At 37.6% G+C, this 15,453-nt stretch overlaps 1 protein-coding gene across 2 annotated transcripts; it reads right to left on the bottom strand.

Moving 5' to 3' along the window:
• Window positions 1-882: 882 nt before the first annotated feature.
• tmbim1a (transmembrane BAX inhibitor motif containing 1a) lies at window positions 883-15,094 on the bottom strand. 2 transcript variants are annotated; one of them, XM_084731790.1, is made up of 12 exons: window positions 14,765-15,094; window positions 7,950-8,267; window positions 5,265-5,332; window positions 4,922-4,986; window positions 4,779-4,832; window positions 4,640-4,690; window positions 4,513-4,552; window positions 3,379-3,416; window positions 3,202-3,289; window positions 3,006-3,101; window positions 2,266-2,319; window positions 883-1,380 (listed from the first exon to the last, which is right to left on the bottom strand). In XM_084731790.1, the coding sequence occupies exons 2-12, from the start codon at window positions 8,260-8,262 to the stop codon at window positions 1,231-1,233; spliced, it is 1,017 nt and encodes a 338-aa protein (XP_084587916.1). In that variant the 5' UTR covers window positions 8,263-8,267; window positions 14,765-15,094; the 3' UTR covers window positions 883-1,230. The 2 variants fall into 2 exon arrangements, with proteins under 2 accessions (XP_084587916.1, XP_084587917.1); XM_084731791.1 differs by lacking the exon at window positions 14,765-15,094 and adding an exon at window positions 9,740-9,904.
• Between the last annotated feature and the right edge of the window lie 359 nt (window positions 15,095-15,453).

Below are 15,453 nucleotides of genomic sequence, written 5' to 3'. Positions count from 1 at the left end.
GAAACAGTTTTGCTGTAACATAAATATAATTTAAGCGAGAGCTGTGCAATATATCTATTACATCGATATTGTGACATGAGATTAGCTATCTTAGATTCTGGATATCATGTCATGATATGGCATTACTGTTGTCTTTTCCTGTTTTAAAGGCGGCATTACAGTAAAATCATGTAATTTTCTGAACTTAGCAGACTGCTCTAGCTGTTCTATCATTTGGCTTTACCCATTTTGTCATTATATCCACCTTACTGATGATTATTTTTTTATGAAAGCACCAATAGTCATCCCCACAAGTCCGTATCAGTATTGAGGATGTATTTGGTTAAAAATATTGATTTTGTTGCACAGCTCTACTTTGGTGCATTATTTTAGAGAAAATGTTTCATACTGATGTTGCCTAGCCCAATTGTTTTTTTATTTTCAATCTGTACAAAAACCTATGTATAAAAATGGCAGCTCCAATGGAGACTGTAGGAAGTTACTGCTGCCAGAGGCCAAGAAAAATATCAGTCCTATAACATTCATAAAAGCAAAACATTATGTTTGTATACAAGATATAACACATTTAATAGTGAATTTTAAAGATGCTGATAGGGAGATATTTTACCTTCAGACAGAGCTGGGCTAGCTAAGTACTTGTCAGCGCGTATGAAAAAGAAATGGCAGCTATTAAAAAACATGACTGAGCGGTGATTAAAATGTATTTAGAAGTAGCCTATGAATGATTCATTCACTTCATTAATCATCATGTACTGCCCACCCCTACTGTACTTCAAAGCCATACAGAGAGGAGCGTCTCTGTGTCGGCACATTAGAGTTTGCCTATTACCTCAATACTTATACAGACGTGACCTGGTACGTGTATAACAATATGTTAACATGCAGAGAAAAATGTTCAGACACTGTCTGCCTTAACTTACAGTCCAGCAAGAGTGAATAAATGTTGCAGCTGGCATTCCAGTGTCTGTAGATATTTGCAGTATTTACACTGAAGTAATCATATTCTTTTTTGCTTGATGCAGATGTAGACAAATATTGATTTTAGAAAAAGTGCATTTTTGTGCATAGGATTAACCTATACTATGACAAAATCTCAAATTCAGCCCTTCCCTGGAGTGCATCATGATTTTATCAATGTACTGTGATTCTGATGGAAAAGAAACAGGTTTTAAATAGCAGGGTATGTTTTTGCACCTTGATCCAAGTTGGTTGTGTGCCCTTTCAGTGCACTTATTTGGTTGAAGCACCGATAATTTGCAGCAGGAAGATAAAGATCTGGACGATGTCCACGTAGATGGAAAGTGCGGCGAACACATATTCCTCTGGGCTGATGGAGTGCTTTCTGTTTCCTATCAGCAGCTGCGTGTGGTACGCCAAGAACTACAAGACAGACGAGAAACATTCAGAGAATAACACTGCCTGTGACAAGGTGAGACATAAAGTAATACCACACCGGGGTGTGCATTAAGATTGTCAATACACTGTAACACCTGTCATGAAAATAAAGGAGTATTTATGAATGTTTATGACTGTTATTGTGTCATTTAGTCAATTAGGTAATTTTTAGTGCAAAGTTGACATTGTTTGAGAGGTCTTTGTTATGACAACTTGACATTTTTAAACTTAAAAGAACCTGTTTGGCTTTATGTATTACATGTGGTTGGTTTTGCCACTGAGTGTCACGAGAGCCTTAAAAGGATGTTGCAAATATTTTCCTTGACCTCAAAGTACAGTGGTACATTTTGGACTCATAAAGATGTCATGAAGTTTTATTACACTGTCAAATGCCTTTGTACTGGTGTAATCAAAAAAGTCTTGGACTTCAACTAAAGTGGTACCATTTGCACTTGTCAAAAATGTTATTAAATGTTATAAGGCCAGTTTGATGACAGAGTACCGTACCAAGGTGTACAGAGTTATTTGATGGACAGATAACTGTTAGCTAGTTTACATGTTGTTTAAGTAGGCGAACTACTGTCTGCTGCTATGTGTAGCAAAGATTAGCTATTGGCCATTGAGTTAGCTGCCTAATTAGCTGACTCAGCTCTTGTAGTGCCAGGTGCCAACGCCAGCGAGAAAACCCTTCCCAGACTCATTCAACAGTCATTGACACTCATAAAGACTCCTTCATGTTCGTGACAAGTGTCATGTCATGGTAATGACAGCACAATATACTCCCACCCCTTTCAGTAAAGTGTTACCAAGTAAACAGGATGAAGCCACCATCAAAAGTGAAATTGTGAAGCATTTAAATGAAATACTCACCAAAGTGAAGGCAATGGCTCCCACAGCCGCATAAAGCATGTGAAGCCACAGAATCTGCAACAACAAGCAGTCATTACAATGACGAAAACTTGAAAAGGTGTGTTGTTAGGAAATGGTTTTGTTTAGTGTTTTGTTTTTAACCTTTACTCTTTTGCCCCATGTTTTCCCAGGTTCAGACTGTTATTCTATGTGTCAACATTATGAAAAGGATCCCCACAAAAATAGACATTTTTGTTCAAGACAAAGATGCATTTTGTTTGACCAGAAACAGCTGATTTATCGCTCTTACCAAAGAGAAACTGAAACAGTAAATTTATCATCATACACTTCATTTAAACTTGATAGAAACAAGTTAAAACCCATGTACCAACTATCACCAGCTCTGGTTTGGTGTAAATAAACACTTAATCCACAGAGTGACGTGAAAATATTCGATCCTCTCTGATTTGTGACCTCCCTCTCACTCCTCTGCTGATAATTTTACATTTAAAGCAGCAAATTAAGGGTCTATTTAAATCAAATCAGAGGTCTGGAAAGACGAACCAAGACCGTTTTGATGAGGTTTCCTTTTTTATTTCTTATTTATTTTTTATGTTGATAAAATTAGTGTTTCTGCAAATGGAGTCTCGGCTTTGGCGAGAGCAATAAACTGACTGTTTTTGGTTAAACAAAAAGGATCAAAAGGATCATACTCTTTCACAAAAACATGGGAAAATAGGGTCTTGTACTACTATACTCACATATTTGAAGGACAGCACAATGGTTGTAATGATGCCAGTCACAAAAATTACAATCCCAAGGACACAGAAAAGGCCCTGGCACTTTGTGAAGTCCACCTAGAAAGAAAAAAACACAGCCAGACTTGTTAAAACACGTGACTGCACAAACACACAGTGGCCTTTTGCTGATAAGAACTCGCAGGCGCACACACCATACCTTTGTCTGGAAGCAGAAGATGGTGACGGCGATGCAAACGACAGCAGTGATACCAAGAGCAAGAAACACTGCTTTTGTGTCATAGTAACTAAAAACAAAGAGTGACACATGGTTAATTCTGAGGGAAATGAACTGGTTGTTTATATATTCTATATGGATTCTTTAAGTTTCTTTCACCTGGAAATGGAGCCAGTCATGTAGGACAAAGCCAGGGTCTGTAAAAGAGAAAAAGTGAGAAAGAGAAGTTTTGTTTGTCCATCAAAATTACTGTTACATCACAGCATTCAAGAAAAACCATCCTGTAACTGACTTAAACATCTCATCAGATTATATGCTATAAAATGATTTAACAGAAAAATAAGTAGAAAAGAAGAGTTGGTCACCATAAATAATATTACATGGTATATTAGTGCAATATATTTTTTAGTTGACAGGTACCAAGTTTGCTAACTGTTATTGGAGCACAGAGCAAAAACGGGGGCGGGACTTAGGAAGGGTCAATTGTAATAGAGCAGAGTGCCGCTTTCAGACAGATTCTGAAGCTCTGTAGTGTTAATTATCCATCTAGATTTTTTTTAGTGTGAGTCACAGAGTTTTGGAGATATTGACTATATAAATGTCTGCATTCTCTCCAAAATAATTAAACTAAATGGCGCTCAACTTGTGTTGCTCAAAGTGCTAAGGTTTCTCAAGACAATCCACAGACCTTATTCTGAGTTGTTTTATGTAGAAACTACATTTTCTAAACCATAGAGAAAACAAACAACATCTGTGGATAATCTTGAGTAACCAGGTCATGGTTTCTGGAAAGAGGAACTGCTGTTGAGTTTCTCAAATTATATATTTTTTTTGACACTTTGAGCAACACAAGCTGAGTGCCATCAAGTTCTATTATATTTGAAAGAAGGCAGACATCTCTACAGCAGATATTACCAAAACTCAGCACCTCACAGTAGATGGATAAATTGCACTACAGGCCAGAGGAAAAATATGTAGTTGTGATTTTTGGGTGAACGGTTATCATCTGACCCCCACAAAGCTTTACAATAACAGTCATACAGACAATCCATGATCCATGAATTAAGACATGGAGTCAGTGTTGAGCTGATAAAACAACATATCAGAAACATTATTTAAACACAGCCTGAGTCAAATGTGGTGACTCAGTGCTTAGTTCAAGTATCAGGGTCAAACCTGAAGAAAGCTTTAGTATTTTAGCCCAAGAATAGACTTGAGTCAAGTCCAGGAAATTCTTAGAAATTCTGTCTCTGCCTCCTGATTCACAAGTCAACAACAATTATGTCGGCTTACGAAGATAGACAGCAGGATGACGTTCCAGGGGAACTTCCTCCTACAAACAGAGGGAAAGATTCAATTCAGGTTTAAACATATTCTTTGTACAATTTAAGACTTTGTAGAACTGAGCAGTCACACTCACCGGGGGCCCTTACAGCAGACCAGCACAAGGTGTATGACGAAATACACAGCACTGAAACAACAATATTAATATTAACAAACTTTCATTTTGATTATTTTAAAAGCACATAACTTTAATGTGAGCACAGAGTGAGACTTACTATGACGCCCAGTAGACGGCTTTGTTTCTCTTTACGAAGTATCTGACAGGCTGGCTGCAGGAAACACAGGCACAGTTAACAGTGTGATACACCAGAAATAAAAACACAAACAAGCACGCAAAACACACACTCTGTATACTCACACAAATGTGAATACGGCCACAATGGCTGTAGTGACGAGGAGCTGACATGCCAAAATCAAATACACCTGAGAAACACATGCACACACAAAAGGGACATTACACCCCGTAATTTCAAGCAGTTCAGCCCATCCCAAGGCAGCTCTGGCCCCAGTGAGTTTCTCAGATGAAGGACACACAAAAAGATGTCAACACAACGATGTATGAAAATGTCACACAAATAAACAAATGAACCTGACAACCTTAGCTAAGCTTTGCACTTTGTCTGTGGCTCAAATGCAACAATAATACATAGCAGATACAAACAGGCTAATCCAGTATGTTTTATGTGACAAGTGTGTTTTACCTTTCTGATGAAGGCGTGCCGAATGCTCATACTGTCCCAACCGCTGCCACTCGCTGCAAACTCATCACCTGTGTCATCAGTAGGACAGAAATATGAGCACAAAGAGCTGCAGGACACAATCCAGTTCCTACTAATTAAGACTCAATGTCGAGTCATCATGGTGTAAAGTCAAAGTTAAAGTGATGGTTCGATATTTTGGAAAATACACTTGTTTGTTTTCTTGCAGAGTGTTAGATAAGAGGATTGATAACTCTCTCTCATGCAGCTATGGGCAGCAGATGATTATCTTAGCTTCGCATAAAGACTGGAGATGGGCAGAAATGGTTAGCCTCTCTCTGTCTGAAGGTAATATATCTACCTACTAGTCAAATTTCAACTGAAATCATATGTTATTTGCATAGCCCAATAATCCAAATAACAATTTGCCTCTGGGCGTTTTATAATCTGTGCAGTTTGTAACATTAGTTTCTTTAAATCGTACAAAAACTCAAGTGTATGATGACAAATTCAGGTTTGTAGATTCAGGCAGATTTTACCTTTGGACAGAGAACGGCTAACTGTTTCCCCATTTCCAATCTTTTGCAAAGCTACGCTAATCCAGTGAGTGGGGGCTGAGGGGCTGTCCACATCTGCTTTACGCTGTATAAAACACTTCTCCTTCAGTTCAAGAAACTCCTGCAGCACCTGGAGGCAGCAGGATACGTTGGAGCCTCTGAGAAGCACTATTACAGACAGACGTTCACTGTGTTTACCTCAGCAGACTGGTCGGTTACTCGATTTTCCGCCTTTTTTTAATGCAGAGGACATTCAGTTATCAAGGCTAATGTCTTTTCCAACTTTCTTTTTATCCTTGAAACACACTGCAGTACAAATGTTGTTGTATAACATTAATATCTAAACTATCTGACCATGTACGAGGTTAGACACACCAGAATTACTGCTAAAATAATCTCAGTCTGATGTGGTCATCACCAAATCCATTTCTTTATTATTTTTTTTAATCATTATTACCTGACGGAAAATCGTACTCATCTGAGTCTGGATGCTGATTTGTGGTGAAGTGTTTATGCTGGGGAGCTCTGAATCATTCAGATATGTTGAGACAAATCTTTCCATTTAACTGTGAGTGGAACAGCTGTTTCAGAAGGGTGAATGGAGACGAGACGCACAGTCCTTGGGCATCTATTATTCAAGTGCAAAATGTGAAACTGAAGGTCCAGTGCATGCTTTTGCTACCTGAACTGTGCCTCAGACAAACATACAAAACATATGGATCTGTGTATATTGAGGGCCGTGCAAATTAGGGGAGTTTCCTGGGAGTAACAACAAAAATGGGGTAAACTTTAGAGTTTTAGTGGTGTTGATGGGCAGATTTTGTTACCTTCAGACAGAGCCAGGCTAACTCTTTCCCGTTTCCAGTGTTTATGCTAAGCTAACCATCTCCTGCCTGTAGCTTCATATTTACTGTACAGATGTGAGTGGTATCAATCTTCTCATCGAACTCTAGTCAAGACAGTGAATAAGCATATTTTCCCAAAAGGTTTTACCCTGTATTTAAACAAACTGAGCTTCATTCTGAGTGTAATTCTCTGATCGCCATGATACTGTAACATTTTAATTATAGCATCAGAATTTAGCTACTTTATTTTTAATCAATTTATTGAACATGATAAAGTAACACAAAACAAATCAAACTCAAAAAACCAGGATACTATGATCCCTCTGATGCTATATCTTTCTAGATTTTTGGTTAATAGCTTGTGATCTACAGTGTCAAATGCTTTTTAAGTCCAGAAATATCCCTGCTGTATCTTCTATGTTTTCTATTGCCTTTATAATTTTACATAGTATTACATAGTATTTTACATATAATTTGTACAGTATATTATGTTTTATGATGAAGTTATCTAGTCTTGTCTAAAATATTTTTTCCAGTATTTTAGATAACTGTGGAAGCACTGAAACTGGTCTGAAGTTAAAAAGTGCATGTTTGTCTCCAGTTTTAAATACTGGAATGACTGACTGTTTTCATTTAATTTCAGAATACACCAGTTTGTAAGGACTGATTACAGATGTGACTCTTCTAACTCGAGTTTTTTTTAGTGTTGATATTTTCATTTTCATCAGTCCCTCTTATAAATATTGTTTCAAACATATATATCTTCACCTTCTACACCATCACTACTACCAGTCTTTGCAGTTTCCCCGGGTCAAACCAGGACTGACAAACAATTTATTAAATTCATCAGCAGCTGAGGTCATATCAGTAATTGTTGGTTGATGTATCCTGCCTTCCCAGATCCATTTTTAATTATGTTTTTGAATATTTTCCATATAATTTGATTGCCATTCTTCTTGTCCTCCAGTTATTTACTGTAGTATTGTTTTTTACTGTTTCTCATGATTTATGTTCATTTGTTTTTCTATGTCTTATATTTGTGTTCAGTCTCTGTTTTTCTTTTCTTTAAAAATTCCTCAGATTATTTTTTTCCTCCTGCATGCATTAAATATTCCATTAGTTATCCACAGCTTCTCAACATATTTTTGTTCTACTACTTTCTTTATCAGGGGATAGTTTTTTTTCCATAGAAAACAGCTGTAGAATTTGTTACAGGCTACGTTTACATCTTCCACACAGACATTATTCCTGTCAAAAGGCTAACCCCATCAGAGTCGCAGTCTTACCTGAGCTCAGGATATCTGATGGCATGGTGGGTGGCATGACAGGGGGCATGGGAGGGGGACTGGGGTATCCTGCTCCTGGAGGCCCACCGGAGTGAGGCTGTCCTGGGTACGGCCCAGGTGGATAGCCCCCTGGTTGGCCTGGGTACATAGGGGCGTTGGGACCAGCAGGGTAGGGAGCAGAGGGGTGGCCCGGCTGGGGACCACCGTAAGCAGGGAAGCCATATGCAGGGGGTGGTGGGTAATTCCCGCCCTGAGGTGCATACAGCGGGCCCCGGGAGTCGTCATACCCTGGAGGGTAGTCTGACCTGGACATTTCACCTGTGAGGAAGGAAGATGGAGAAAATACACAGTTCATGTGTGTTTCACATTTCTGTGCACAAAAGCAGACAACAGCGTGAGCAGTAACAGATTTCCATGGCAAATACTTTGCATCAATTTCAGCTTTTCACAGATATATAGGTATAAGCACATGTCCTTTAATGTTGCTCTAATCAATAGTTTTTATATCAAGAATATTAAAGAACCAGTGTGTAAGATTTAGTGGTATCTAGCTGTAAGCTTGCTGATTGCAAGCACCTCATGTCACTCTCCCCTTCCAAATGTGTGGGAGCACCGCAACTGGCAGCAAAACTCAAGCAAAATGAGAATGTTCTTATCTACAGCAAGTATTTGGCTACTGTTGAAGATAGCAGCGCAACATGGCAGCCTCCATGGAAGAGTACCTGCACCCTCCGTAGATATAAACGGCTCATTCTAAGGTAACAAAAAACAAACAATTCTTATTTTCAGGTGATTATACACCAACTAAATATACGAACATATTCACATACATAGATATTATATTCCATTTCTGCCATATTCTGCCAATAAATTGCCCTAAATCTTTAACACAGGACCTTTACCAATGGATTAAATGACTCTATAAATGTGAAATGAGTAGTAATTATGAACCCATGGAGAATTACTGGTGCAATCCCATTATTCTGACTGACCATTAATCCGAAACCCAAGTGGTCTGAAAAATGTCCCACTAGAGATATTTATATTGTGTATTTGCCTCAAAAATCAAGGCTAGTGTCATCTAAGCCATAATCATACAGTAGGGATGGGAAATGTGAGTAAAATGTCCCATCAGCATAGGTTGCTAATTTTATATTGCACCGTCTCTGTAACACTCAAACACTCCATCTCCTCTCTCATGCCCTACGCCACTGATTCCACTGCCCTCCACTCTCCATGTGTTTTGTGTGCTTTTGTTACAGGTTATATAAAAAACACCCTGGCTGTTAAAAAAAAAAATCTTCTGACAGTGCATATATGGTCACTTCTACCAGGCCTGTCTGGTTGCTGTCGTGGTATGTGTGGATTTGTGTGCACACATATTTATCCAACACTTAAGATTTGTCTGCATAATAATAATACTTGAACTTATAGGATACATTTGAGGTTGTATCAGGTTAAAGTGAACATATGGTTTTGCTTAGCAATGTGGTTTCCAAAAACCACATATGCCTCTTAGGGAAATTTCTAATAATAAACCACACACACACTCTCACACAGAGTGCTGTCACATATGACCAAACTATTCCATGTTTCTGCAATAAGTATTAAAAGAGCTGCGGTACTTTTACAGGATACTTTAAGTGCTTTACCAACAACATTAGCCCTCTTTTACAATGTGAATTATTTAGATTTAAAGACATTTCTCCTAATATGGATTTACACTCTTGATGATTTTACACCATACCATATAACAATAGAAATGGAGCAACCATGTAAAAGAGACTGACCTGTGTTTCTAAGTTTCCTCAGTTATTTAGAAAATACCAAATGTCCTCTAAGCTCCATTTTCACTGGTACTTTTAGGGGAAGACGCACAGTAAAGGAATTCAAGAGCTGGCTCCACCTCGTGCTGCCATTACATCACATACCCAGCACCAAGCAACAGGACAGAAAACACTAAATGGAAAAAGTGCTTCAGAGTGTGTGCACTCAGACAGTCACAGAACGAGCCACAGGGCTGTTCCCTGCTTTCGTCACTGATACACATGGGTAACAGACGGGAGTGTGTTTGAATATGAGGGCGTAACTCTTCTCTAGGAGTCTTGACATTGAGAATCTGTTGCAGTTGCTGCCAGACAAATAGTAGCAAAAAAAAATATGTTCAAGGTGGTGGCTTGAGTTGACTTCCCACGTCTGATTTTTACATGTCACCATCGCCACCACCAACACTACGGCCTGAGGTGTTGTAAAGTATGAACCCTTTGACAACATTGTGACAAGTCTGTTTATATCCAGCCAGCTCCACATGAACTACAATTACACAAATATCTCTTCGCCCGTCACTGGCAGCAAGAAATGGAAGTTATGTCATGTGAAGTCTGTCATGTGAGCAGACAATAACAGGACGAATTGGTTTGGTGAAGCTTCTAATTTTGTGTTTGAGGCTGTCTAAGGTTTTCATTTGACTTAATATCTTAAGATATGAAGTTGGTGTTGACTAAATAACCCATAAGGTGATCAGTATTTATTATTAGTATTTACTGTTAGTGAGGCTTTAGTGGTACCAGTACAATCTTCCTGTATTTGGCCTTTGTCATCATGACGTTGCCCACTTCTTCTCTCCAAGTGGTGTAATTCTGCAGTGTTTACAACATGATACTGACACTTTTTAAATTACAGGATTTTTTTTGCAAGTTTTAACATTTTTCTGTCCTCTACAATAACGTTAGGGTCAGCAGGTGATCATTAGAGACTGTGTAAAAACTATTAGGGGGAAATGGGGTAAGAAAGGTGGTAGGGTATGATATTTTTTCTTTTTTGGGAGAGCAGAAGAGAGTAGGGCTGGCCAATATAGCAGTATTATATAGTATCGCAATATGAGACTTGATATTGTGATAGATTTTGGTTATATGGCATAAGTGTTTCCTGGTTTTAAAGGCTGCATTACAGTAAAATGATGTATTTTCTGAACTTATCAGACTGTTCCAGCTGTTCTGTTATTTGGTTTTACCCACTTAATCATTATATCCACATTACTTATAATTATTTATCAAAAAATCTAATTTAGTTAATAATATTTTGTCAAAGCACCAATAGTCATCACAACAGTTACTCTCACGGTATCCATATTGAAGTATTTGGTCAAAAAGCTTGTGATATTTTATTTTGTCTATATCATCCAGAATTAATACATCAAACTCCATTTTATTACTTTAGCTGCTTCCAGTCCTTGAAGTACACAACATGTTGTCAGTCACAGCCTACATGATCAATAATTATTAATATCAACCAATATGAAACTTCAGTATCATGATAAGTTTTTCAGCTGTATCGCCCAGGTCTAAAAAAGTTTTTCTTATATGGTAAATAGTTTAAAGCTGCAAAGATTACTCCAGTCATCAATTAATCAATCAACAGAGAATTAATAGGCAACTATACAGCAATTAAATTATTTTTTAAATTAATTTTTCAAGGAAGAATACAATAAATTAAATGGTTCCCAGTTCTCAAATTTGAGGCTTTGATGCTTATTCTTGCCTTGCATAATAGAAAACTAAATAACCTGGGGTTTTTTACAAGACATTTGAAGAGCATCGGAAACTGGGATGGACATTTCCCCCATTTCCATGTTTTACAAACCAAATGATTTTAACTGATAAAAGCTGGGGTAGGCAGTTTATTTTTCCATAAGTTCCATAATAACGTGCAAGCATAACTTAATTCAAGTGGTTTAAGAGAAAACTAGACTTCTGCTCCTCTTGGCTGCGTTTTCAGGCTTTAGAAAATCTAACCTGTGATGGGACACTTTGCCCAATCAAGTTTGGTAAGACAGTTGATTGTTGAGTCTCATTTTTAAAATATTTTTAGTTTCATTTTCAGTATTTGACAATCTAGGAATGGGACTCAACAATTAACTGTCTTTCTCCACAACTGCTTTCTGCACCTTTAATAAAATACTACTACTACTAATAATAGTAATAATAATAATAATAATAATAATAATAATAATAATAATAATAATAATAATAGACAGATTAATCAATAATGAAAATAATCTCAGTTGAAGACCTAGAATACTTACTTAGAAAACTGTTACATCACTAAGACAATTTCTAGGTTTGTCTGTTTATTATTTATTATTATTATTATTGTTGATTTTTTTAGTGTTCCATTATCAAGTTCAATTACAATAATACCGGTTAAAAGTAGGTGCATAAAACAAGTTGCACCAAGTTAACACTTTTGGCTATATCATTTTGACATGTTATGGGGAAAGTGTTGCACTTTTTAACAAGCCTAGAGCAGTAAAAATAAATAAATATTAATAACCCTAGAGGTGGCTTTGCTTTTTTAAAATGAAACATATGATTCAGCTCCTCTCACCGCCCCAGTAATTTCCATACAGTCCCTTTACTGGGGGTCAGATAATTCAGCAGAGTGTTTGTTTCCGGGGGATGAATATACACAGTGCAGGCGGTGTAGTTGTGAGGGGTCCATGGTGTGGGTTGAGGGGCATAGAGAGAGAGAGGGCCCTTCAACAATGTGTTGATTGAAGAAGTACGTGTAAATTATTCAGTTTGCCTCCTTTAAAATACACCGGTGTTCAAAGAAAAACTCTTTTTAAATTAAGAATGGTTGCCTTTGGGGATGATAGCGATCAATCTATCATCTGTTAACTGGTTGTTAAGAATTTGGTCAATCAGTAAAATTTAATCAATGTACTATCACATAAAGATCTAGATTATGACTGAATGAATGCACTCCACATGTTATCTAACATTCAGCTATGTATATCTAATATGTAGACCTATGTTGGAATATGCAAATATGTTGCTGTGGAACAGAAAATTTGACTGGGAGGAGGAAAAACACATTTGGTATTGTCTAGAACAAGCAGTATTTTAATGTTTAATTGATTAATTGCTCATTAATGTTACCAATGATCCAGTAAGAACGGTAGCCTTAGTCGCTATATATCCCCTTGAAAAGTAAAACTCATGTCCATCATGGCTTTTTTTTTTTGGAAAAATAGTCCATAGTGATCTATAACAAAATTATATGTTTATTTTACATAAACTATACAAATTATTTAAAAACTGTTATGTTGAATGAATAATTTATTTTTTGGTGTTTTGACATATACACATATGCAGCGATGATTGCTGGGTAATATGTATGTTGATGTTGCCCAGTGTCGAGTCTCTATTTGATAATGTGGCGAGACAATACTGTTTAATATATGGTATCAAGTTTAGGCACAAATTCTGTCAAGACTGACTGACTTATTTGACCCTAAAATCCAAATGTATGCACCAAATAATATTTGTGTTTCATATGTGCACTAGAGCCCATCATAATAACTATGTTTTACCTTATGCCACTGGGCTTACTTATTAGAAATCTACTGTAGTCATGGCTATATTCCCTTTATCTGTTTCAGGCCTAGAACAATCATACAACGCCCCCTCCAAAAAATTTGGGAGGTTGTGTACGATACCATCACCTGTTACCAATGAACCTATTTACCTGTGAATGTTCCAAACAGGTGTTTGTGAGCATTCCACATCTTTCCCAGTCTTTTGTTGCCTCTGTCCTAGTTTATTTGAAAACATTTAAACACATCAAATCCAGGATAAGAAATGTTTTTTTTAAAGCTGATGAGGTAAAACATTTAATATATTGTCTTTGCGCCGTTTTCAATTATATGTCAAATGCATTATCAAATTCTCCTTTATTTATATATTACACAACTGCTCAACTATTTTGAAATAGCACCATGCATCCTGGCTCACTGTCATTTTAGAGCTGCAACGATTCCTCCATTATTAAATTAATCGGCAACTATTTTGATAATCAATTAATCGTTTGAGTAACTTTTTAAGAAAAGCCAAGATATCTGAATTCAGCTTGTTAAAGGTGAATTTTAGGGGTTCTATACTCTTCTGTGACAGTAAACTGTATATCTTTGGGTTGTGGATAAAACAAGACATTTGACGATGTCGTCTTAGGCTTTGGCAAACACTGACATTTTTCACCAGTTTCTGACATTTTAAAACAAACAACTATTTATCGACTAATCAGGAAAATAATCAGCCGATAAATGGACTATGAAAGTAATCATTAGTTGCAGCCCTACTGTCACTGTCACAGCTCACTGTAACACCTAAATGGAATGAGGACATCATTAGGGTCATTGGTTACACCTGTGCTTCAGGGTCCTACTTCAAAGTATATTCTTGGGTTGAAGTGCACTGAGACTTTATCTTGTGCTAAAGCTGAGAGCAGTAACAGCAAACAAACAAATTAAAAAAAAAGAAAAGGTTAACGTTTTCAGATACCACAGTCACTCAAGCAGGGTGTGCAACAGAAAACACGCATCATTACAGTTTTTTGACCAAAGTTTAAAGACAAAACTCTGCAGCAAAAGTATAATAGTTGCAACCTGTTTAACCACAGCTAAATTACACTGAAATATTTGAAGGTTAATGGGCGACCGGGGAGTTTCAAACGCGAGGCTAACATGTCCAGACCTGCAGAAAGACAGCACCCACTCCTCCACCCTGTTGACTGAGGACCAGACCTCAGCTTACAAAAAGCCTTTTCAGGTGTGTTGCAGCCCGCAGCACTCACATTTCTGGCCTCCCTGCTATGAATAGCGCTCAGACACCGTAAAATACGAGGTTACAAGATGTGAGGTTACCAACACACCACAGTACCAGATTAAATTCAGTCCAGAAGCCATGTCTGAGACACGTCTGGTCCATTAGCCTGCTGTGAAAACACGAGAACGTGTGAAAATGAGCTCTACTTACCGAGAGAGAGATGACAGCGTCAGATACAATCTGCTCCTTTTAATTTCCAGCGATAAAATGTGAAAACTGGAGGGCGTCCAGCCGTCAGCCACACCCTCTGTGCTCACAAAAAAACCTCCAAAGTGCTGAAGAAAGGTGTAAGGTTTAGTAAAAGACTTAATATGAGGTTATTGAGCAGCCTGTCTGGCGGTGTGCCTGTTCTCTGGTCTGTTGTGTTGTGTGATGAGCAGCGGCAGACAGATGTGAAGCAGCACTGAAGAACATTTCCTGGAACAGAGAAGACAGCAGGGTGGAGTCCAGAGGAATCTGACACACACACACACACACACACACACGCCCATAGGACGCATGTTTTTGTGTGTGTCTAAGCGTGTGTGTGGCTTGACGGGTTTAGCTGACTCATTTTCAGCATGACTTCTCATGTTACAGAATAAAGGTGCATTACAACTAGTGGTGGAAAAAGTGCCTGGTTGCATAAAACCATTTAGGCTAAAGTTTCCCTTAAATTTTCATTTAAGGATGCCTTAGGAAGACCTGAGTTGCATAAAATCACCCTAAGGATTTCCTTAGGATGTTGGGCAGGAAAACTTTTATCTGTGTTTGTCCTTAGCTATTTAAAGGGATAGTGCACTCAAAAATGAAAATTCAGTCATTAACTACTCACCCTCATTCTGATTGAAGGTCAGGCT

This window comes from Lutjanus erythropterus, chromosome 12, assembly GCF_056507025.1.
Source record: "Lutjanus erythropterus isolate fLutEry1 chromosome 12, fLutEry1.hap2, whole genome shotgun sequence".
Taxonomy (NCBI): domain Eukaryota; kingdom Metazoa; phylum Chordata; class Actinopteri; order Lutjaniformes; family Lutjanidae; genus Lutjanus; species Lutjanus erythropterus.
Note: the sequence above shows the minus strand (reverse complement) of the source record. Positions and strands in the feature narration are given on the sequence as shown.